The sequence below is a fragment of the Leptodactylus fuscus genome, chromosome 1 (assembly GCF_031893055.1).
Source record: "Leptodactylus fuscus isolate aLepFus1 chromosome 1, aLepFus1.hap2, whole genome shotgun sequence".
NCBI classification, from domain to species: domain Eukaryota; kingdom Metazoa; phylum Chordata; class Amphibia; order Anura; family Leptodactylidae; genus Leptodactylus; species Leptodactylus fuscus.
In genome coordinates this window covers 22239451-22264092 of record NC_134265.1, presented here as the reverse complement: position 1 = coordinate 22264092, position 24642 = coordinate 22239451, and the positions used below count along the sequence as shown (strand labels likewise).

The 24642-nt window shown below is 43.5% G+C and overlaps 1 protein-coding gene across 6 annotated transcripts in view; it reads right to left on the bottom strand.

Moving 5' to 3' along the window:
- The window catches only part of DCC (DCC netrin 1 receptor), a 634243-nt gene that overhangs the window by 77243 nt on the left and 532358 nt on the right, over positions 1-24642 (bottom strand). For all 6 annotated transcript variants that reach the window (XM_075267856.1, XM_075267865.1, XM_075267883.1 and 3 more), the window contains exons 14-15: positions 18901-19011; positions 11204-11398 (exon numbers count right to left, since the gene is read on the bottom strand). In XM_075267856.1, the coding sequence (XP_075123957.1) occupies positions 11204-11398; positions 18901-19011 (306 nt within the window). The remainder of the gene's footprint in view (positions 1-11203; positions 11399-18900; positions 19012-24642) is intronic.

Here is a 24642-nt window from a genome sequence, read left to right as displayed (position 1 = left end):
GGGAGACGTCATGTCTCCCTGCCCTGGTTACGTCTTTGCTACCATCTCCTACCTCTATGTTACATGGATTCTCCTGGACATCTATGTCAAACTTGAATTTTCTATTAAGACAAAGGGTCCAATGGTGAAGACGAAGCATCGCCGAGCTGATTTGTACAGTAGGTTCATTTTAATCTTATTGAAAGATTCTGTCTACGATATTTATAGACTAATCAAATCCGGGTTGCTCCAGCTTAGACCTGCGCGGCAACCATTCATTTCATTATGTTCCTGTCCACACGGAAAACAAATATTCAATCCAATTTTTCTCCTATCTGAAATGAGCTGCATAAATGGAAACACAATCTCACATTTTTTTAATTAAGCCAAATAATCAACAGAAAAGAGATATGAAGGGCATAAACTAAGTGCAGGTTCACCTTCTCCGAGCCCGCCATTAAATAACATGGAAATATCATTATTTGGCCTTGATAAGGGCAAAGCTTCTTTAGAAGTCATTAATTTATTATTAGCAGGAGACTGGAGTGAATGTGCTTCATATCTACCCCCGAAATGCAATCGACACCATGTGCGAGAGAACCTCAAGTGGATGAATCACTCCACAGTTATTTCGCTCATGTCTGATATGATGCTGTGGAAAGGACAATAAAAAGTTTTTGGTTAAAGGACAATTCCAAAAAGCTTGTTTGCTTCACAGGCTACAGCGATTTCCAAGCCGATTCCGATCGTGATATTCGCTCGATCACCGATCGGGATCCGATCTTTTCTGATCCCCATCGGTCAACGCTAGCTACAATGTCTTAGTTCCGGCAAGGACCCATCCCAGATAATATTCTAGATAACAGGAAAAAAATAATATTACTGGACTCCACCTGGCAACCTGGCCATAAAATAATACCAGTAAAGTGAGGGAATAAAGGAACGGAGTAAGAACCTCACATGCAGTGACGTAACTACCGGGGCAGCGGCTGCCACAAGGCCCGGGACATTAGGGACCCGGCGACAACAGCTACTGCTTCGGTTTTATTTCTTTTCTTAATAGGCCATAGTTACTCCAGCTGGTAACAGGCTCTATTTACTTACCAATCCTGGCAGGGGCCGGGATCGGTAAGTGACGCCGCTGGTCAACAAACACTATTATTATTCTTGGGGGTCTTTTCAGGCCCAGGTTTGGGCCTTGTTTTGGACGCTCCCTGATGTCACATGACCCGGGACGCAGTCATGTGTCGTCCCAGGTCATGTGATGTCCCGGACATCATTGAAGATGGTCGACACCAACAAGGACTGCAGCAGAGCCGAAGATAGGTAAGTAACAGTGTTTTTTTTATGTTTTTATCCCCCCAGGGTCTCCGATTATTATACTCTGGGGTCTGAAAAGACCCCAGAGTATAATAATTGTTCATAGTGTCCACAGTGGGGCATAATACTGTGTGCAGGGGCCACTAAGGGGCATAATACTGTGTGCAGGGGCCTCTATGGGGCATAATACTGTGTGCAGGGGCCACTATGGAACATAATACTGTGTGCAGGGGCCACTAAGGGGCATAATACTGTGTGCAGGGGCCTCTATGGGGCATAATACTGTGTGCAGGGGCCACTATGGGACATAATACTGTGTGCAGGGGCCACTATGGGACATTATACTGTATACAGGGGCCACTATGGGGCATAATACTGTAGGCAGGGGCCACTATGGGGCATAATACTGTATGCAGGGGCCACTATGTGGCATAATACGGTGTACAGACGCCACTATGGGGCATAATACTGTGTGCAGGGGCCACTATGGGACATAATACTGTGTGCAAGGGCGAGTATGGGGCATAATACTGTGTGCAGGGGCCACTATGGGGCATAATACTGTGTGTAGGGGCCACTATGGGGCATAATAGTGTGTATAGGGGGCACTATGGGGCATAATACTGTGTACAGGCGCCACTATGGGGAATAATAGAGAGGGCAGGAATGTGGGGGAGGGGGGGGTCCGTTGGGGTCTTCGGTGGACGTTGGTCGGGGGGCCCATGTAAAAAGTTCGCCACGGGGCCCCGCCATTCCTAGTTATGCCACTGCTCATACGTGGCAATTTCCTCATGTAAAATGCCCAAATCACATGAGAATCTAGTGGACACAGGAGAATTCGTCTGGACTTTGGGAGATTTTCCCACTCTTCTGAGATGCTGGAAGGTCATGGCTTTCTGTAGGAGCCTCCTTGATATTTGAGGTGAGTTGCCAAGTATATATTACAACAATCACCAAGTATGTCATGATGGCTGATGGATCCTGAATATTGGAACACATGGTGGTGGATTGAGTCTCTATGGATAAGTTATAGAGACCACAATCACATCTAGAGGAGAATGCCACCATAATATAGGATAACACAATATAGCAGTAAATTCATGTATATATACTGATAGAATTCTATGGACATCCATATAACAACCCATTTATAGGCAACAAGTAACCATATACTGCAGCCGTAAATACGTCGACCACTGCCCAGGGACATCACCAACATAACAGGCTGGAAACGCAACGCGATCTCAATACATTTCAGTACTTTGTATTTAGCAAGGAGAAATCATGAGCGATTTTATTTCTTATGACAGCGTCGCGCTCATTCTGTGTCACTACCCATTCCTTAGCATGGCGCAGACAGAATCACAATGAGATTTTCACGTTTCGCTGGAGACATTTTACTTTGATACAGACTAGAAAATTGACTTGGGACTTAGATTGTAAAAATACCGCTCTGGCCCTTATCCATTACGGTGTTGACCTGGACCTCCCAGGAATCTGAACTGACTCCCCATGCAGGAGATTATAGCCTTTGGCTACTCCTGTTTTCTAGTCTTAGAGTCCGTGTTTAATCATTGTTCTCTCCTTTCAAGACTCTCTAACATGTTAACATAGAAACAACGTGAGCAGAAGAATCCCCGGGGTAAAGTAAACATGAACACCTTGCACTTCCACATTTATGATTCATGTTCCTAGGCATGCCACACAAAAAGAAAATTCTGCCAATTTGAAAGACTTTGGTGGAAATTTGCTCTTTGAAATGAATCAAAATTCTGGAAATTCTGCAAATTTGAAAGACTTTGGTGGAAATTTGCTCATTGAAATGAATCAAAATTCTGGCTTAGTTTGAGCCCAAAGTTGGTTTACAGAAGATATATTATATCTAGAAAAAGGGGTGTGGCTTAGAGGAGTCTTAAATTGCGCCAAAAATTTTATTGCAAAATATCGGCGTGAAGTAAGCCAACCATGAAATGGCCAAAAGGAGGAAAAAAGTTGTCCGTTCTCTGCCTGCCCGGTTTAGCTTCAAGATATGTAAATTTAAAGGAATATTTTGCCTTTTTTTTTTTTTTTTAATTATTTATTAAAACCAGATAAGGTTTTTTTCAATCTGTTTTTGTTATATGATTGCAGATTTTTTTTTTTTATTCTATTTTTTGAACATGAATATGAGGGCGGCCATCTTGCCTTGGCTTCTTCATTCCTCTGTGACATCATCTACTGTCAGTAGTGGATTCAATGGCGGGTCAGTAGTGTTATCTGTGATGAGGTGTAAGATAACTGAGTTTGGAGTTCCAACTAGTCCATGGTGCTTGACAATGAAGAACAATTTGCTACATTGATGGATAACAATGTCTTCACCCAACTCTAAGTGTGAAAGGAGCGCTATCGTAAGCCTTTCCTCCCCAATGCGGTTAGACTGTACAACCAACACCGAGTTAAGCGAAGATCATTCCATACAGAGTACTGAAAGATCTTTAAATTGTGATATCTCTTTTTTATCTGTACCTACTGTCTCTACAATGATTCTACCTTGGAGCTATGGTATTTGTATATTGTATTATCTTTACTGCTGTATTTCCCCAAAGTGGGACTATTAAAGGATTATATTATCTCATCTTCCACCCATAGTCTTGTACGAGGGGAGTTCATTGGTTGCTACTTCCAGTATCAAGCTCCCGATGGAAAATCCTCCCTTCTGGTCCTCTCTAGGTTCCGATGTTCAATATCCACTCAGTCTACTTTCTCGACCTCCGAGCTCCATCCTGTTCTCGGATCATCTGCACCCCAACTTCTGCCTACATGTCCAAGAACAGACCAGATATAGACTCCTGAGACTTTACCTCTCCCGGATTCCTAATTTAAAAGATCGTCTTGATCTGTAGTAGAGATGAGGGAACAGTAAAATGTTCGAGATTCGATATTCGTTTCGAGTAGCCCCTCAATATTCGACTACTCGAATCGAATATCGAACCCTATTATAGACTATGGGGGGAAAATGCTCGTTTCAGGGGTAGGCAACGTTCGATCAAATTACACTTACCAAGTCCATGAGTGAGGGTCGGGCTGGATCCTCCGAGAAGTCTTCTCCGTGCAGCATCCCCACGGCGTCTTGTGGCTCTGAATTCACTCTGCCAGGCATCGGGCCTGGGCAGAGCCGACTGCGCATGTCTGCACTACAAGCGGACAGGCGTAGTCGGCTCTGCTCAGGCCCGATACCTGGTAGAGTGAATTCAGAGCCGGAAGACGCCGCAGGGAAGCTGCACGGAGAAGACTTCTAAAGGTAGGAGAAGAACCAGCGTTGATTGGCCGACTGTATAGCATTCGGCCAATCAATGCTGGTTCTGCATTGAACGTTTCCATTCGAACAGCGAGTGGTACTCGATTGAGTACGAGCATTTTGAATACCGTAGTATTCGATCGAATACCTACTCGATCGAATACTACTCGCTCATCTCTGACCTGTAGCATCCTAATGGGTCAAGAAGATGACTGTATGTTTCGGGTTGAGGAACGCCAAAGCTTCCAGCCAACATGATGCTTCATTATACAATTTCACAAAGCAGGAAAACCTTCATCCCAAGTGTATTCTCAGCATTAAATAAGTTAAAAATTGAGATATTCAAGTTTTTTTCTTTAAATTTACTCTTGGAAGGCAAAACTTAGCAGAGACAGAAAATATAGCAGAATGTCACCCTTCCTCACCTCTGGCAATGAATAAAAGACTGGCTCATTTTTTATCCAAAGGGAAGAAAGCTCTCAGGACCCCGGCACAGAGACGAAATACAGTAAGAGATGATTGCAATCCTTTCATTTAGTATTTCATTATCGCTTAAGGTCAAGATATAATGGGGGGAAATCACAGGAATCTTGGCCTTGCTGGCAATTTGGAAAATTTTTGTGAAGATTTGTGTTACCGAGCGCTGATTATAGAGTATAAAAGAATAAAAAAATGTAAGAATAAGGTGAATGAAATTAAATGCAACTGCGGCATCTTCGTGTCTGTAATTGTCTGGCTTTGATGCCTGGAAATGTAAAAAGTTCAGCGTCACCTTAATTCATCGACAAAACTCTTATTCACATCGATGACATCTGTCCAAAAACATTCAGCTACCTACTCCATTCACAAAAGTCTCGGTAACTAAACTCACTAAAAGCTTTCCAATTAGAAAGTTCAAATTCCAGAATGTTTTTGTAGAATGGGAGGAAATCCACGCAAACACGGGGAGAACATACAAACTCCTTGCAGATGTTGTTGCTGGTGGGATTCGAATCCAGGACTCCAGCACTTCAAGGCTGCAGTGCTAACCACTGAGCCACCATGTTCCATGGAGTCTCGTCTTCCTCTTAGTTGGTGACCGCTATATGGGGAGGTGGGGGTGGGGTGGGGCGGTTGGTTTGGGGTATAACAGTCCGTGGAGTCTCATCTTCCTCTTCGTTGGTGACCGCTATATGGGGAGGTGGGGGTGGGGTGGGGCGGTTGGTTTGGGGTATAACAGTCCGTGGAGTCTCATCTTCCTCTTCGTTGGTGACTGCTATATGGGGAGGTGGGGGTGGGGTGGGGCAGGTGTATTGGGATAAATATAACAGTCCGTGCAGTCTCATAATAAATAAATGTGACATCATCGCAGCAGGGCTAGTGAGCACCATGACCTCTTCACATATTGATGAGCTCTCCTAAAGACGCTATCACAAGGATACTATACTGTATTGAAGATAGGTCATCAACATATAAGTCTCGGGAAAACTCCGCTAAGAATTTCAATTTTTCGAAATACAATTTCGAATAATTTTTTTTGGTCAGTTTGTGCTGCTCCTCTCAGAAGATCTCCAACAGGTACGGCAGCCTTTGGAACTACTCTTTAGAATTTTTGACCAATTGGTATCCAGTAGAGATGAGCGAACAGTAAAATGTTCGAGGTTCGATATTCGTTTCGAGTAGCCCCTCAATATTTGACTACTCAAATCGAATATCGAACCCTATTATAGTCTAGGGGGGAAAATGCTCGTTTCAGGGGTAGGCAACGTTCGATCAAATTATACTTACCAAGTCCACGAGTCAGGTTCGGGTTGGATCCTCTGAGCAGTCTTCTCCTTGCAGCGTCCCCGCGGCATCTTCCGGCTCTTCATTCACTCTGCCAGGCATCGGCACTACAAGCGGATATGCGCAGTGGGCTCTGCCCAGGCCCGATGCCTGGCAGAGTGAATGAAGAGCCGGAAGACGCCACGTGGGAAGCTGCACGGAGAAGACTTCTAAAGGTAGGAGAAGAACCAGCGTTGATTGGCCGACTGTATAGCATTCGGCCAATCAATGCTGGTTCTGCATTGAACTTTTCCATTCGAACAGCGAGTGGTACTCGATCGAGTACGAGTATTTCGAATACTGTAGTATTTGTTCGAATACCTACTCGATCGAGTACTACTCACTTATCTCTAGTGTTCGGTCAACAGTCTGTACCGTAAGTTGCCTACAGAGGTTGAATCAATACCATCGAGTCATTTGCCAATTTACCCAATTTCCAATTTGTTTCGTCTCGTAGAACCAGATTGAGAATTTGCTACGTACAACGTTATAGTCTACAGGACAGCAGCAAAAAATTGGTTGAGAAAAGTTTGCTCTGGAGTTGAACAGCTAAAAAAGTTGAAAGGGAAACTTCCAGAAAGTATGCATCGTAAGACCTCGTAAGGTTGATATATAGATCTATTATAAGCCAGTACAACCTACAAAGCATCTTACGCCAGAACATGATGACTGATAGATGAGGGATAACAACTTCTCTTCTCTTTATGTCTCTCGAAAACTCATCACATTGATAATGACCAGAGAATAGTAAGAGAAAATCTATTGCTCTTCCGCCAAATGCCAACAGAGCTCCATCTAATAAAATGATCATTATCCCCGGCACTGGGCACTTGTCATCTTCTCCCCATGACCGCCTTTAACGCGCTGGATGCTGAACACATCTCTCGCCCACAACAGCAGAAATAAGACATTATGGATGCAAGGAGCATTCCACTCAGCATCTCCGTGCCGTTCCCTACGTCCGGCCACCAGGCATGGTTTATCGGGTTTGGTTTATTACACCCATATTGCAAGGAAATTCAGCCTGCGATGCAGGAACGTAAAATGATAAAAACGCCATTGTTTTTTTTTTTATCACCTCCATGATGGAGCACCACTTTTTTTCCCCCCGCTTTATAACTTTTTCTGTGATATTGTTTAGAACCTTTTTAAATCAGACACCGAGGAATAAAACTTTGCAAAGTTTCCCGACTTTTGTCTTCGAGATCTATAGAGCTGCGTATAAGATTGCGAGAGGCAAAGGATCTTACAGCTACGCGGTACAGAGAACAATCGTGGGAAGATCAGATCATTCATTTCCAAAGAGAAAGGGTGATAGAAGTCAAGCCAAAGGTGCTTTGTCATCACAGAGGAGAGCCGAAGGTTATGAGTGTTCTAGAAATCGTTAACTCTTAATTTTAGAAATTAATAACATTACAAATTCTCAAACGCCTATAGAGATCACCCATGTGACCTATTCTAATGCCAGAAGGTCATTTTACAATTGTAGCAGGACACCAATGAACATTTCTATTACGTAATTTGCATAATGTGGCCACTTTGAACGGAAAGTGACCCTGATATGTGACACGTGTATCACAGAAATTGGGAAGCTGGATTCGAACCCAGGACTCCAACACTTCTAGGTATCAGTGCGAACCAATGGACTACTGTACTGTTGTTCTTTCCCATTGTGACTCCGTGACTCTGTTCCTGAGATATGACCATCTTTTTTCAATATGCAAAAATTCTGTTGACAGACTCCCTTTAAATTGCTATAGATTTATCCAATTTACCTTTCTGCACATTTTATACAAAAGCTCTAATTTAAATATAAATCCAGATGTTGTTCCTGGAGGGATTCGAACCCAGTGCTAACCACTGGGCCACTGTGTTGCCCCAAACTCAATATATTATTGTGATATTTCAGCACTGTTCTGTGCATAGCAGCCGGTGATCCACTGCTATTGAGCATAATTGGAAGGCTACTGCTCCCATGCCGGCACAGTAGGGGTGGATTGTTGGCTGCAGTATACAGAGCAGCCCCGGGACTATTGTGCATTCCGGCAGTCAGAATGAGGGAGGAGCCTTGCCGCAGGAGCAAGTCAGGAAGGAAGAGAGGTAAGTATTATGGGATGGAGTAGTAGTGACATTTCATTACCGGAAACGGGGAAACGGTACTTCACCAGTAACCAGAAAATGTCCCAGGAATATGGGTAAATACACTTATATAATTTACATTGCTGCACCGACTGGTTGTGGTTGTCAGTATGCTCTGACTGCTGCACTGTTCTCCGTGGGTGTTTTGTTCCAGTAGTTTGGTGCGTTGGCTCTTTAACTCTAAACCTTGTAGCCAGTCTCCTTCCCCTTCAGGCTATTCAGGTTAACTTCTGACGTAGGTAGTTGCTTGAGCAAAATGGGTTCCTGACTTATTACTTCTATATATGACCTCAGCTTGTTATCTGACTCTGTTCTTGCTGCCTGATCCCTGTTCAGTTGTTCACCTGGGCTTATTCCTGACCTCTGAACCCGTGCTGCCTAATCTGACTTATTGACTGTGCCACTGACTGTGAACAGACTCTGCCAGCCCTAACCTCCCTTTGTCTCCTGCCTGATACCTCTGTGTTTCATACACTATTTCTTCAGCTGTTATTTAGGATAACCCCTGGAGGCTTCAGCAAAGTCCCAAACTCCAGATGACTTTATAGGGGTTGACAATTGAAATCAGGGAACCACTTAGACAATGCCCTCAGGAGTAGTCCAAAGCCAAACCAGTTAGCTGACAGTGCGTCCACACCGCTACTAAGATTGTTGAAAATATTAGCTAAAGTTTCTTACAACCAATGAAAGTTCACTCAACACGATTCTTAAAGAAATACTTGACCCGTTAGCTTGATTCTCCAGAGACAAAAGTTTCATCGGTAGCCTTCTACTCTAAACCCAACAGATACACCGCCGGGCTAAGTGACAGACACTGATAGTCTCCTCAGCTGTGGATACTTATTCAGGATTATTAAACTTTCATACATCTTAATAAATGAGAAATGTTCCGTGTAGATTATTCTAGATATTCCTTTCCAGATACAGGAATATAACTTCATATTAGCACTGACTGTCAGCCAACCCTCCTTGCTGCCTCCAACCTGAAGGATGAGAATTAGTGGAACCAAACGTCGTTGCGGAAGCCCTTGAGACTAAAAGCTGTCATTCAACACTTTGCTGTGTTAAATCCCATAATTGGATCCCATGATTGAAGACTCTGTATTCCAAGAACTTCAGCGGCCGGACTTAATGCGTTGAATTCTAAGAGTCGACACTGACATGCTGCAGTGGCCCGCATAATTTATTCATTTCCAAGGGAAACATACACTTACCCATGCACCGTCAATGTATTTTCCAAAAAGTTTTTTGTTAAACCTACAGATGACTCATTTTACTGCCGGGCATTCTTGGAGTTAGAAGGGGTGTAGATGACTTTCCCTTAGAGAGGACCTGTCACCAGGTCTGAAAATCCAAATGACACCAATCATCTGATCGGCACTGTCACCCTGAGCATTTTGGTGTTTTGTTTATCCAAATCCGTTCAGCCGTTCCAAAGATATAAGCCTTGTTAATGTTGACGCAAATTAGGGTCTACTATCCAGCACACAGAGGCTCCGCCCCCAGAGATAACACAGTGTTACTGCCTACGTCACTAATACACCCTAATATGCATCAACACAAAACGGGTGGAGATGAGCGAGTAGTACTCGATCGAGTAGGTATTCGATCGAATACTATGGTATTTGAAATACTCGTACTCCATCGAGTACCACTCACTGTTCGAATGTAAAAGTTCGATGCAGAACCAGCATTGATTGGCCGAATGCTATACAGTCGGCCAATCAATGCTGGTTCTTCTCCTACCTTTAGAAGTCTTCGTGCAGCTTCCCCGCGGTGTCTTCTGGCTCTTCATTCACTCTGCCAGGCATCGGGCCTGGGCAGAGCCAACTGTGCATGTCCGCTTGTAGTGCGGGCATGCGCAGTCGGCTCTTCCCAGGCCCGATGCCTGGCGGAGTGAATGAAGAGCCGGAAGACACCGCGGGGACGCTGCAAGGACAAGACTGCTCGGAGGATCCAGCCCATCCCTCACTCATGGACTTGGTAAGCATAATTTGATCGAACGTTGTCTACCCCTGAAACGAGCATTTTCCCCCCATAGACTATAATAGGGTTCGATATTCGATTCGAGTAGTCGAATATTGAGGGGCTACTCGAAACAAATATCGAACCTCGGATATTTTACTGTTCGCTCATCTCTAAAAACAGGTTTATATGTTGATATGAATGGATTTGTACAGTTGGATAGACCAAAATGATGATACCATTGGGCTTTCCAGATTTGGTGACCGAACCCTTTAAATAAGTGGAACTATACAGTAAGTGCCTAATCACATTGACATGCCATAAATATTTGATACATTCAAGTCCAATTTGCGTATATATTAAGAGACGGGGTCCCCTAGCCCCTATGCAGCCTTGTGAGACATCTAACCACCACCACATTCGGATGGAGAATGAATGGATCAGTGGCTTTCTCCTCTCTCGTCTACGAGATGTATGGAAACAGCTCAACAATAACTTTCTTCATTTGTAGTGTTCCTTTAAGTGCACCTTTTCCATTCCATACCATGGCTACATTCTACAATTGACTCATATCCTTGTCCCCATTGGGGCACGCAACGCAATTTCCCAATTTCAGCCACTCACGACATTGTCTACAGCGATTGTGTCTGATTTACTTTACTAGTTACTTGTTGAACACAAACACGCTCACCTTCCTCGTATTCAATCACGACCACTTACCTAAATTCTCAATGGAATAATAGCGCTGTTTGCTGTCCACTCGTACAGTCTCGGCATAAGGGCTTCCAACTCCGTAGCCAATTATGTATCCTCGCACCACAATGTTGGGGTTTAGCGGCGGAGTCCAACTCATAATGATGCTGGTAGTCAGAGGCCTGACATGAAGAGAACTGGGCTGGTCGGGCACTTGGGATTCTACGAGTCAAACAAAAACATCATTAATATTCTACTGACTGGCTGATTCCGGCACCGAGTCTGACTAACGCATTTTGATCATTGTTAGAATGTAGAATGTTGCGTTATAAATAGATAATCCGGGCTCGGAGACCGGGCGCCTTGAGTGTTGAGTCAGTAAAACCAGGATAAGAGATTTCATAGAAGTTTTCGAGCACATGAATTAAATAGTATGATTAATGCAAACACAGTAAAAACAATGATGTTTACCGGTAACCAAAACATCCATTTATGAAAGCGATTTCTAGTGTAGACCATTCCATCGCATACTCAATTTACAACGGAGAAGCTCCGAGACGTTCATAAAGATTTTATCATGGCAGAAAAGTTAAGATAGAATCTAAAAAATGGCTCACTTTTTTACATACATGACTTATAGGGTTGAGCGATCGGGATCGGAAAAGATCGGATTCCGATCGGCGATCGAGTAAATTTCACGATCACAATCGGAATTCCGATCTGATCTTTTCCAGCGGGATCGAGATCGGAGGTTATCTCAAGATCGGCTCAACCCCAAAAGTGACTTTTCCCATAGAAAAGCATTGACTAGGGTTGAGAATCGGGATGGAAAAAGATCGGATTCCGATCGGCGATCGAGCAAATTTCACGATCGAGATCGGCTGGAAAATGATCGGAAATCGGATTTTAAAATCGATCTTGAAATCTCAAGATCGGCTCAACCCTAATGACTTATGTTCAACTGATCCTGGATTATACTTCAGAGCTGAATTTCTAATTCTGCCAACTGTTACTGGAATGAGTGGACAAACACTTCCCTAACAGCTAAGCTGTAATACAATGGGCTCTGCTGTATTGCATTCTGGTAAGTGGGTTCCTAAATAGGTCTCCAAGTCTACACTTCCAAACATGTAAATCACTAACGTAAACTCCATACCGGCACTAAACAAGAAGGTGCGTCAGAATTTTAGCCGATTTTAGTGACTATAACCAGAGAGTATTTATGGACAACCCCTTTTACAAATATGGTTGGCCTGCCGATCACCTGATCGTTGTGAGACCAGCTTCAGAATCCTTAATGCCAAGGGTTTCCAAAACCAGACCCAACAAGGGAAATATGGAATGACATGGAGGCCATCAATGAAAATTTTCCTAAATTTTACAAAAATTTTTGGAGTGGGGTTATAGACAGGGTCTATAACAGTTTTTAGGTCCAGTTTCTGGGTGATGAGCCTGGTCTTTACCCTACAGAACCAGATTATATCTTATCATGGCCAACGCATCCTAAAAGTATCCAACTACGTCACAAGCAACTCCATGAGCGTAACATCATGGCTTGTCTCTTTGAGAGCGGAAGGGACAAGCGGATGTCTTTGCATCATCGAAGCAACTTATAACATAGCGACAACTTAGAATTACAACGTCGCGGATATCGTAGCAGGCAAAGCCATCATAAGAGATCACCTGTGAAGTATTCCCAAAAGAAGATGGTATCATGAGTAACCACTAAACTAGGATGGTAAAAAAAAAAATTCTTCATTTCGGGATTATTTTTAGCGTGAGAGCCAAGAGTCATATATTACCAGATGGTGATAATCCACGTAAAGAGATAGAAGAACAAAAACCCTGTAATTAGAATGACCTAAATACAGCAAGTGGTGATGCTGAGCAAATTGATAGCAAAACACAAACCAATCAATTTTGGAGTCACGCTCAGGCACAAATTTACCGAACAGAACATCTCAGTGTGAGACTTGGCGTCTCGTAGCGCCTCGCGTCTTCTATTATCTGCACTGTGACATGTTATAGTAAGATGCATTCACTGAGAGGATCATCGTGAAGTGGCAATGAAGTAGTGCTAATGATGGAAAATGGCGCCCGCTACTAGATGTTTTTGACCCATTATACTAATTGGATATAAAATTACGTGAGTAAGTGATTTCTGGAGATAAAAATCGAACATGTCTGTCCTCACGCCAATACTAAGTATCACCGATGTGGTAGGTAATAATGGACAGGTGGAGTAGACGTCAACCTAGGGAATAAGGCATAACATCCAATCAGGCAACTGGCCGGCTACAAATGGTGTCTAGGTCAACAGTTCATACATAAGTGAATGTTACTCATTCTATATAACATGCATACTCGACAGAGCTGATGGCTGAAGGCAATCCAACACCTATCATGCCGAACTTTGGGGTCTGAAGCGAAAGGGATTGACTCTGAACCCAACCCAACCCAACAAATTTTTTCTGGCCAAGCAATGTGTACCAAATACCCGTCACATCTGGTCACCAATGGTGGTTACCAATTTTCTACATGTACTGCTGCCATGGTACTAATACCAATGTTAGTCCAGTAAGATACCAAATCTAAATTCTGGTATTAGGCATCAGTGGTAGAGTATAGAGTTTGGTGCTAGCTATGCCATTCACCAGCTATTCCGGTTGATTCTTCCATGCTCAATCAAGGATATATGTGTTTCGATATCGAGAGGGGAGTAAGCTAGTGTCAGACATGTTAAAGGGACAACTATATTAAATCAGGTTCGCCTGAGTTTTTACCCTTTCACTTCTGGGTATACTGTGATGCAATCGGCGCAAGCACAGTACAGCCGCTCCAGACAGGGAACCTCAGAACAGTTCTGTGCATGTGCCGATTATCAGACTGGTGACATTAATGTGAAAGAAGCAGACAAGATTGAACCTTAGCTCCCTGGTGGAAAGTGGGTGTATTACTACCACGTGGGGTGTAGCATTTTGGAATAATGGAGTCGCCCTCATTGCTCTAGACTGCTCATTTGCATATTGTGAGATAAATGATGTCTGCAATGGAGGAAAAAAATTTTCATAGGGTAAAAGTCTTACAATCAAGTGACCTTGACGTTGCAAAGGTTAACAACACTATGGCACGTAGCGTAAACACGACTCTTTCTCTCAGATCGGACATCATGGCACAGAAAGTTGCACCTTAAACTACAGGCTCTCTCATTTTCTAGGCGATTTCTGACCCCATATTTTAAGTATACGGTTTTGGCTCCGCACTTCGCAGTTGAGCTGCACTCCAAATGGTTAATGCCGGGAACTTTCACTATATTATTGCTGTAGGTATCAAGATGCGGAGTCTCAGACTCTCTCTGATGGATAATACACTCCAAATAAATGAGTCTTGATTATTATCTACAGTACCGTCAACGACTGTCGACAGCTTCGAATTCACGAGTAGAGGGGCAGAGAGCCAAATATGACTTTCCGAGCATTGGCTAGTGACTGAAGACATAACTATATAATGTAATAAATACACAACTAAACATTAGAGATGAGCGAGTAGTTAAATACTCGATATTCGATATTCGTTTCGAGTAGCCCCTCAATATTCGACTACTCAAATCGAATATCAAATCCTATTATAGTCTATGGGGGAAAAATGCTCGTTTCAGGGGTAGGCAACATTCGATCAAATTATACTTACCAAGTCCACGAGTGAGGGTCGGGCTGGATCCTCCGAGCAGTCTTCTCCTGTGCAGCGTCCCCGCAGCATCTTCCGGCTCTGAATTCACTCCGCCAGGCATCGGGCCTGGGCAGAGCCGACTGCGCATGCCCGCACTACAAGAAAATGGCCGTTTACAGTCAAAGTGGCCATTTTCTTGTAGCACGGGCATGCACAGTCGGCTCTGCCCAGGCCCGATGCCTGGCAGAGCGAATTCAGAGCCAGAAGATGCCATGGGGACGCTGCACGGAGAAGACTTCTAAAGGTAGGAGAAGAACCAGAGTTGATTGGCCGACTGTATAGCAGTCGGCCAATCAACGCTGGTTCTGCATCAAACTTTTCCATTCGAATAGCGAGTGGTACTCGATCGAGTACAAGTATTTCGAATACCGTAGTATTCGATCAAATACCTACTCGATCGAATACTACTCACTCATCTCTACTAAACATCTGTAGACCAAAAATAGCTAAAAATAAGAAAAATGAGAAATACTAAATATATATATGGCAGATAGGGGGCAGTATCGTGCAGACTAGATGTATTCTACCCTCTCTGGTGGCAGGTAAAGTGAAGTAAACCTATAATAAAATCAGATATGTAAAAAAAAAAATTTGCAACGTGAACTTTGCTTTGGCCGAGATCTCTATTAACAATCCCAAAAGGAGAAATAAATGCTCGTTTTACTGATGACTGAACAGTTCTTGGGCCAGAATATATGTAGCCTGCGGGGAAATTTAAATGGCATGTATTATTCAGCATTAATTGGATGCACAAGGTTGGTGATCAAGAGTTATCCAAGGGAACGGGGAACTTCATTTTAAGCCAAGGAGTGTAAGTCGTAGATGTGTGATGAGGAGAGTCGAAATCCCAACCGTACGATGGATGGTCATCACTTTCCTGGACAAACTGGACCATGTAATTGGTAAAGCCATATTATCGAAACAAGCCACTCCCTTGTAATGGGGTCATGGCTGTAGGAAATAGCACGAAAACCTCTTCTTCTGGAAAGAGGCCTTCTTAGAAGATTATTCAGAGACCCTATGACTCCTCGAATATTCTTTTACTGTAGATGTTCTTGTCTTGGTAGCTGTCACCCATGGATTTAATTTCCCCTAACTCTATTTAATGAGGACCTTTTAACACCTCTACCAATTCTAGTTCTTAGCATCTGTTAAGAGGTGACACTCCACTGATTCCAACATAGATGGAATTTTCTCTCTAGCCCCCACCATTCCTGAGCAACAAGGGTAGTTAGGTTTGGTGCCTGATATGCTATTTGAGCTCTGGTGTCAAGGGCGGTGTTAGGCAGGGGGGTGTGATTCAGTGCACCAATCAGAGGCAGCCAGTGTCAGAGCTCAGAATCAAACTCCTTGTCTGCTCCTGCCTGACACCGTCCAATGGATAGTAAAGAGCCTAGATGGTATATCAGGCACCAAAACTAACAGCATTGACTGCTCGGAAATGGTGGGAGCTAGAGAATAAAACCCAACTGTTCCAGAATCAATGGAGCAGCATCTATTAAATAATGTAGAGAGATGGACTTATTGGAGTTGGTGAAATTTTCTCTAAAGGAACACTAAACCTCCAAATAAATATTAAAAGTAAACAGTAGATGGTCTTGTACCCACAAACGTCTTGAAGAAATCTTGAAGAGACAACAGGGGTTAATCACTTGCTAATCAGTTCCACTGACCAACTGACAGGGGGTGCTTAGTGAAGGGTCAGATCTTAAAGGGATTTTCTGGGCTTTGTTAATAAATAACCTATCCTTAGGATCAGAGGGGATACCACATCTAGGACCGTGGTGGATCAGCTGTAGCAGCAGCATCATGTTTCACCGGCCATATGACATCACGTTCATCAGTCACATAGCCTATTTGCGACTCAATCCCATTCAAGTATGTATGATCTTCATAGATCTTCAATTGATGACCTATCCTAAAGATAGGTAATCAATTAATAAGCCTGGAGAACCCCTGCAGCACAGTGGGGAGAGGCTCCTGCTGCAGCTACAATTAAAACAGTAAGGAGCAGGTAGCCATGGCCCAGCAAGATGATTTTTTAACATATATTCTTTTATTTTTAAAGGTAATGAGATAAGATAGTGAGAAAGGACATGAGAAGATGAAGGAGGATGTGCTTGAAGGTATTTTTTATTCTTTATGTTTGGTGTTCATTGTTGAATGTCATACCACGGTTGAGCTCTCCAGGATCATGATGCGTTGCTGTCAGGGACACCATGAAGACATCTTCTAGTCTAGTTGGGTATTCGGGATGGGAATCACATATAGCCTCATTTAGGCCCCTTGAGGGACGATACCTTTGGGAACCAGAGGTGGCAGCACAGGATGGTGATGCCATGGTGTGAGATCTCTCTTAGCGCATTTTGAGTATTTCCCTCCGCACATTTTTTGACAAGTTCTGACTTTCGAAACATCTTCACTTAGGCAAATTGAATGAAACCTTTTAAAGGCAATACTCTAAGGGTTCCTATGGGAATCTAAAGTCTAAAAATAAATATTTGAGAAGTTCCCAGATGCCAGCATCCACAAGGGAGCGATGCGGGGAACCTTGACTCTTTAGTGGCTTCCCAATCACTTTAACAAAATGTTCTAATTAAAAGGGATATCCACAGGGAACAGCGGCAGTTCTCCGACATACTGTCTGTCTCACTGATGCTCATTTCAAACAGAAATACAGTGAAGGCGAGGTGAGCAACACGAATCCTACACGCTGTAAAGTAGCTGCCGTTAACAATCTGTCTGGCGGCCCCGTCTATACGAGGCTGGCACACTGAGGACTCTCAGCATCTAATAGGTGTTTGACTCCCTCTGGTTTCATCAAAGCATCAGTGAGATTGAAAGACTCGTGCAAAAATACTCCAAGCGTGCCTTAATATTACAGATGGTAGGGGTGAATGGAAGAAGTTGAGTGTTTATTTACTTTCATGTTCAAGCTTGTTCCAGATACGAAAAAGTAATACGCTTTTATGTTATTGACCTGTTATTAAATCGAAAGCCTCGGAAATTGAAAAGTTGGTGGAGCTAATGTGGTAACTCTGTTTAGTTGTCAAAAACAGTCTAATGATAATTCAATATGATGGATCCACATCCACCATTCATGGTCAACAAAGTTGACCGGTAGCATATCTTGAGGTGGCCATACACATGATCTTCGTTGGGCGAAATGGCCAATTTGGTCATTTTGACCAACAAATGCCGGTGATCTGACATTTTGAATACAACAATCATAGATCGGCCATGCTGGACATTTTTGTCCAGCTGTTGGCCAAAAATACCAGTGATATTTGGTTGCTTTTGCCCAACCATCAGCCAATTTATGCATATTAGTTTTTTTTTTGTTTTTTTTTTACAACCCCCTGAAAGGACAGTGTAGTTGTTAATATTGATGATGCGATCCTTTGTACTAATGATCCCATGACGGCTGTCCAAAATCTAAAGTGTATAGACTAAGGTAAGAATGTTGCCCATGCACATTGGCCGTTCTTGACAATATCAGAAGGCCCAACCATTTAATGTATATTCTTTGACCCAACATGATCTCCTAACTCTCCCCTTACAGGTGATATCAAGGGAAAGAAAGATCAGCCATACTGGATTCCAAGGTTTTCTGGATTGTCCTCCTCTCCATTTTAGCCTCCACGTATGCAACATTTTTCTGTCTGGCTCAAGAAGATGTCTGGTGCCACCAATAACGCCAATGGACACAAAGCTTACCTATTGGAAACTATGACATCAGAGGGTCTGGAAAAAGGGGTCTGGAATATATGTATGAGCCCTATATGTCATAGCGTAGAATTTTGGAGCGTAGAATTAATAAAAGTATCCTCCAACAACTATACTATTAACTTCTCTGGCACTCTTCCTAGCCATGCCATTCCTTTCTATACGTATTTCTTATCTATTATTCTTAGAAGCCTACATGACCCTCTACTTTTACTACTAATACTACTCTACTACTACTAGTACAGCCACTGCTATTACAAATAACGTACCGTCAAGGTCATTCTCTGGTGTTTCGGTTGTATACCAGTCAGATGATGGTCCAGTTCCATTCACCGTCATTGCAGAGACTTGAAAGCTGTACTGACTCCCCTTCTCGAGTCCTGCCAAACAGAAAATCATACCTTGTATTCGATGGAGAAGCTGCAAAGATTTGTATTTGTGTTTTATATATACAGTATATACATATCACCAACATATCCTTAGAACTGTATGGAGACCATCACCACTTAGTCCCACATCTATTTCTATCGCCATTGGACTCCCGATCTAAAGTCTGAAGTAACCTATTTCTATGTTTCTTTGGAGATGTTGGAAAAATTAAGGGAACCCACACACCCATGGGAAGAACATACAAACTCTGTAGAGGTCCTTGGTCAGATTTGAACCCAGGGCGCCAGTACTGCAAGGCAATAAAGCCAAAAAGAATGAAGATCACAATGGCTCTCCTTAGACTTTGCACTGAATCTAAGACATTTGGGCATACACATGTATTTTTGATCACACTTTATTTTACCATCCAACTTCCTCCACTTTCAAGAGATCCACTACCAGCCTCAGGATCTAAAAATATGGGACAATAAGGATCCAAGAAGTGACCACACACTGTATAGTTCATGGCCCAAAGGACTAGTATTTCCAAAAATTTTGGCAGCTCATATTACATAACAGAGGGCAGTTATGAGAATAAGGAAAAGGTCCTTCTAGGGAGATGAAACCTTAGAGGGGATGTCCAGCTGTTGGCCAGATCCTCCAGGATTGGTGGGCCTCTCTCACCTTAGAGTCTGAGACTTTCCTGAAAGCCTTTTTTAGAACAACTTAAAGTAAATTATCATCTCAATCTTATAAGCAACGGACCATTCAACGATAGTTTTAGATATCTGAACAGGTATAGACTTAAGTTATGTTTCCGAAAATTGTTGAATAGTGACTCCAATTCCTTGCCAATCTTGATCTCATGTTAACCAGGCACCTCCCTGGTCTTTACCTCCTGATCTTTCTTGGCACACAGGAAATGCCACTAAATCATTGGCTGAGGTTGGTCCCAACAGGACTGAAGAGTCGGGAGGTCAAACCACCAAATTTTAATTTTAAGCCAGGGTTTGAATCACTAGCTTTTTATTGACCCAACTCTTACTGTTTCTATTATTGTGTGTCGAGAGGAACCAGGAAGCGGTGGCGTAACTAGGAATGGCGGGGCCCTGTGGCAAACTTTATTATGCCCCATAGTGGCCCCTGCACACAGTATTATGTCCCATAGTGGCCCCTGCACATAGTATTATGCCCCATAGTGGCCCCTGCACACAGTATTATGTCCCCATAGTGGCCCCTGCACACAGTATTATGCCCCATAGTGGCCCCTGCACACAGTATTATGTCCCATAGTGGCCACTGCAAACAGTATTATGTCCCCATAGTGGCCCCTGCACACAGTATTATGTCCCATAGTGGCCCCTGCACACACTATTATGTCCCGTAGTAGCCCCTGTACACAGTATTATGTCCCATAGTGGCCACTGCACACAGTATTATGTCCCGTAGTAGCCCCTGTACACAGTATTATGTCCCATAGTGGCCCCTGCACACAGTGTTATGTCCCGTAGTAGCCCCTGCACATAGTATTATGCCCCATAGTGTCCCCTGCACATAGTATTATGCCCCATAGTGTCCCCTGCACACATTATTATGTCCCATAGTGGCCCCTGCACATAGTATTATGCCCCATAGTGGCCCCTGCACACACTATTATGTCCCGTAGTAGTTCCTGTACACAGTATTATGCCCCCATAGTGGCCCCTGCACACAGTATTATGTCCCGTAGTAGCCCCTGCACACAGTGTTATGTCCCGTAGTAGCCCCTGCACATAGTATTATGCCCCATAGTGTCCCCTGCACACAGTATTATGCCCCATAGTGGCCCCTGCACACAGTATTATGCCCCATAGTGGCCCCTGCACACAGTATTATGCCCCATAGTGGAGACTGAGAGGGGATACAAACATAAAAACCATGTTACTTACCTATCTCCCGCTCCGCTGCAGTTCTTGGTGCTGTCGGCCTTCATTAATGACGTCCAGGATGTCACATGACCTGGGACGTCACATGAATAGGACATGCATCCCGGGTCAGGGAGCGTCCAGAAGTAGGCTCGAACCTGCCTGGAGCATGGAAAGGTAAGTAACATGGTTTTTTATGTTCTCTTACCTTTCCTGGACCTCCAATCATTATACTTGGGGGTCTGAAAAGACCCCCGAGTATAATAATGATGTTATTGGGGCCCGTAGCATTACTTACCGATCCTGGTGGTATTGGGGGAAAAAAACGCACCGGTAGCGGCTGTCTCCGGGCATCTAATGTCCCGGGCCCTGTGGCAGCCGCTACCCTGGTAGTTACGCCACCACCAGGAAGTAGACAACAGCAGAGGACTCTGGAGAGGGAGAAGAAGAGGACTGGGGAGCATTGATCTTTGGGCGCCCGTCTATAAGATATTACGTGTCGGAATCATTCTTACACAATTTTTTGAATCGCGTTCCTATTTTTCCTTAATCCCGTCGAGAAAATCTTCCCATTGAGACGAACACTTTAAAGTTTATTTACAAGGTACTTTACTCTTAGACTAATGTAGTATATTTAAAGCTGTAAGTGCAACCTTAAATTACCCTGTTATGGCAGATGTCTCATTATTCTACAAAAATATATACTCACTTAGACAAGAAATATGCTGGGAGAAAGCAGAACGTTTAACGGAGACACTTAAACAATCAAGCCGTGTCACTTTTTAATAAAAAACTACAAAAGATTAGACTTTACGGTATTCTAGACGATGGAACGTTCAGCCATGTTCCGTTCTACTATAAGATTGCCCATTATTACTTTCCACTTAAACAAAATTAACTTACATCATGGAAAGACCCAAAAAATTATATTATTAAAAATGACAACTATTAGGTTTTTCTTAGTTTTTCAATATTTTGAAGGACGTTCACAGTGAATATAGAAGACATCTCCACCCAAAACTACTATTCTAAAGGACTTTCTTCTTTCGACAATCCAGATTTGTTGAACGGTCTATAGTGGGTTCAATGTCAATCTGCTGTAATTTTTGGGAAAGTCTAGAACTAAGTGTTTGATTTCCCTGCAGCACCACCGCAGGGGAAATGAGGAATTACAGTGTCCATTTGTTTCAATGGGTTGTTGGAGGACAGGTCCTCCAGAGAAAGAGACACTCTTTGTAGGCAGACTCCTCTCCCTCTAGGAGATGAAGAACTCCCCTCCCCCTTATTAACTAAAAAATCCTAGAGTTACGACATACATGATGGCATTACTCCTACCCCTTGACAAAGAATACCTTCACCATGTGTAGATGTGTCCATTGTTACCCGTCCACTATGATAAAAGCTGAATACATTAATGTGATATGCTAACAAAACCCTTGTAATGCACATCATGACCACTGGGTGGTCACATGTCTAGCAGAAACAACTCCTGGCAGAGTATCACAAAATTGTGGTTTTTTTTCTCAAAGCTGGTTATCTCCTGCCAAACATCTTGGAATATATTGAGCCAAGAGGAAAAGTAAAGATGGGCACTTTTGTAGGGACCATGGATATAAATTTTATGGAATTTGGAAAAAGATTATGTCTTCTCAACACCTCCACTTTGGCCTCTTAATTAGTATTTTTCTAATGCAAGATATACCGTATACCGAGGGGGTTAGACACTCAATTTTTTCCACTTGAGTGATAAGGTCAGCAGCTAAGAAAAGTGAGAAGAGTTCTGGCTTAATCCGCAGATCTGGCTTTTCAATTACCTCAATCTTCCCTTTCATTTACAGACCTTGATGATACATCTTGTTTTGGCAGATGGATCGGCCCTAACATTGAATTCCAATAATAGAGGCTTAATATGTAGATCTATCCTGATAAATATCTGGCGTGGGGCTGAGGGCGCTCTCTTCGCTCCAAGAGGATCGTTCATTTCATTCACCTAATTTCATCACAATTAATCTTGGCTTATAAATGAAAGTAATGAAAGAACGTCAAAAGGAAATTACAGGAAACCTAAAGGATGGATGATATGTTCTACTATCTAACCAGAACCCAAAATATCACCCCAGCCCTGCAGATAGATAGGTTAGTGTCACCAGAACCAGCATATCACCCCAACCCTGCAGATAGATAGGTTAGTGTCACCAGAACCAGCATATCACCCCAGCCCTACAGATAGATAGGTTAGTGTCACCAGAACCAGAATATAACCCCAGCCCTGCAGATAGATAGGTTACTGTCACCAGAACCAGCATATCACCCCAGCCCTGCAGATAGATAGGTTAGTGTCACCAGACCCAGAATATTACCCCAGCCCTGCAGATAGATAGGTTAGTGTAACCAGAACCAGCATATCACCCCAGCCCTGCACATAGATAGGTTAGTGTCACCAGAACCAGCATATCACCCCAGCCCTGCAGATAGATAGGTTACTGTCACCTGACCCAGCATATCACCCCAACCCTGCAGATAGATAGGTTAGTGTCACCAGAACCAGCATATCACCCCAGCCCTGCAGATAGATAGGTTACTGTCACCAGAACCAGCATATCACCCCAGCCCTGCAGATAGATAGGTTAGTGTAACCAGAACCAGCATATCACCCCAGCCCTGCAGATAGATAGGTTACTGTCACCAGGACCAGAATATCACCCCAGCCCTGCAGATAGATAGGTTAGTGTCACCTGACCCAGCATATCACCCCAACCCTGCAGATAGATAGGTTACTGTCACCAGAACCAGCATATCACCCCATCCCTGCAGATAGATAGGTTACTGTCACCAGAACCAGCATATCACCCCAGCCCTGCAGATAGATAGGTTAGTGTCACCAGACCCAGCATATCACCCCAGCCCTGCAAATAGATAGGTTAGTGTCACCAGAACCAGCATATCACCCCAGCCCTGCAGATAGATAGGTTACTGTCACCAGACCCAGAATATCACCCCAGCCCTGCAGATAGATAGGTTAGTGTCACCAGAACCAGCATATCACCCCAGCCCTGCAGATAGATAGGTTACTGTCACCAGACCCAGAATATCACCCCAGTCCTGCAGATAGATAGGTTAGTGTCACCAGAACCAGCATATCACCCCAGTCCTGCAGATAGATAGGTTAGTGTCACCAGAACCAGCATATCACCCCCAATCCTACAGATAGATAGGTTAGTGTCACCAGAACCAGCATATCACCCCAGTCCTGCAGATAGATAGGTTAGTGTGACCAGACCCAGCATATCACCCCAGGCCTGCAGATAGATAGGTTAGTGTCACCAGAACCAGCATATCACCCCAGCCCTGCAGATAGATAGGTTAGTATCATCAGACCCAGCATATCACCCCCAATCCTACAGATAGATAGGTTAGTGTCACCAGAACCAGCATATCACCCCAGCCCTGCAGATAGATAGGTTACTGTCACCAGAACCAGCATATCACCCCAGCCCTGCAGATAGATAGGTTAGTGTCACCAGAACCAGCATATCACCCCAGTCCTGCAGATAGATAGGTTAGTGTCACCAGAACCAGCATATCACCCCAGCACTGCAGATAGATAGGTTACTGTCACCTGAACCATATGCTGTTTGCTCTTTGAAGCAAAGTAGGTGCTGACATTACTCAAAAGAGGTGAATGGTAACACCCATGTTCCACCAAACAGCCTGCATATTGACAAAAATCAGCAATAT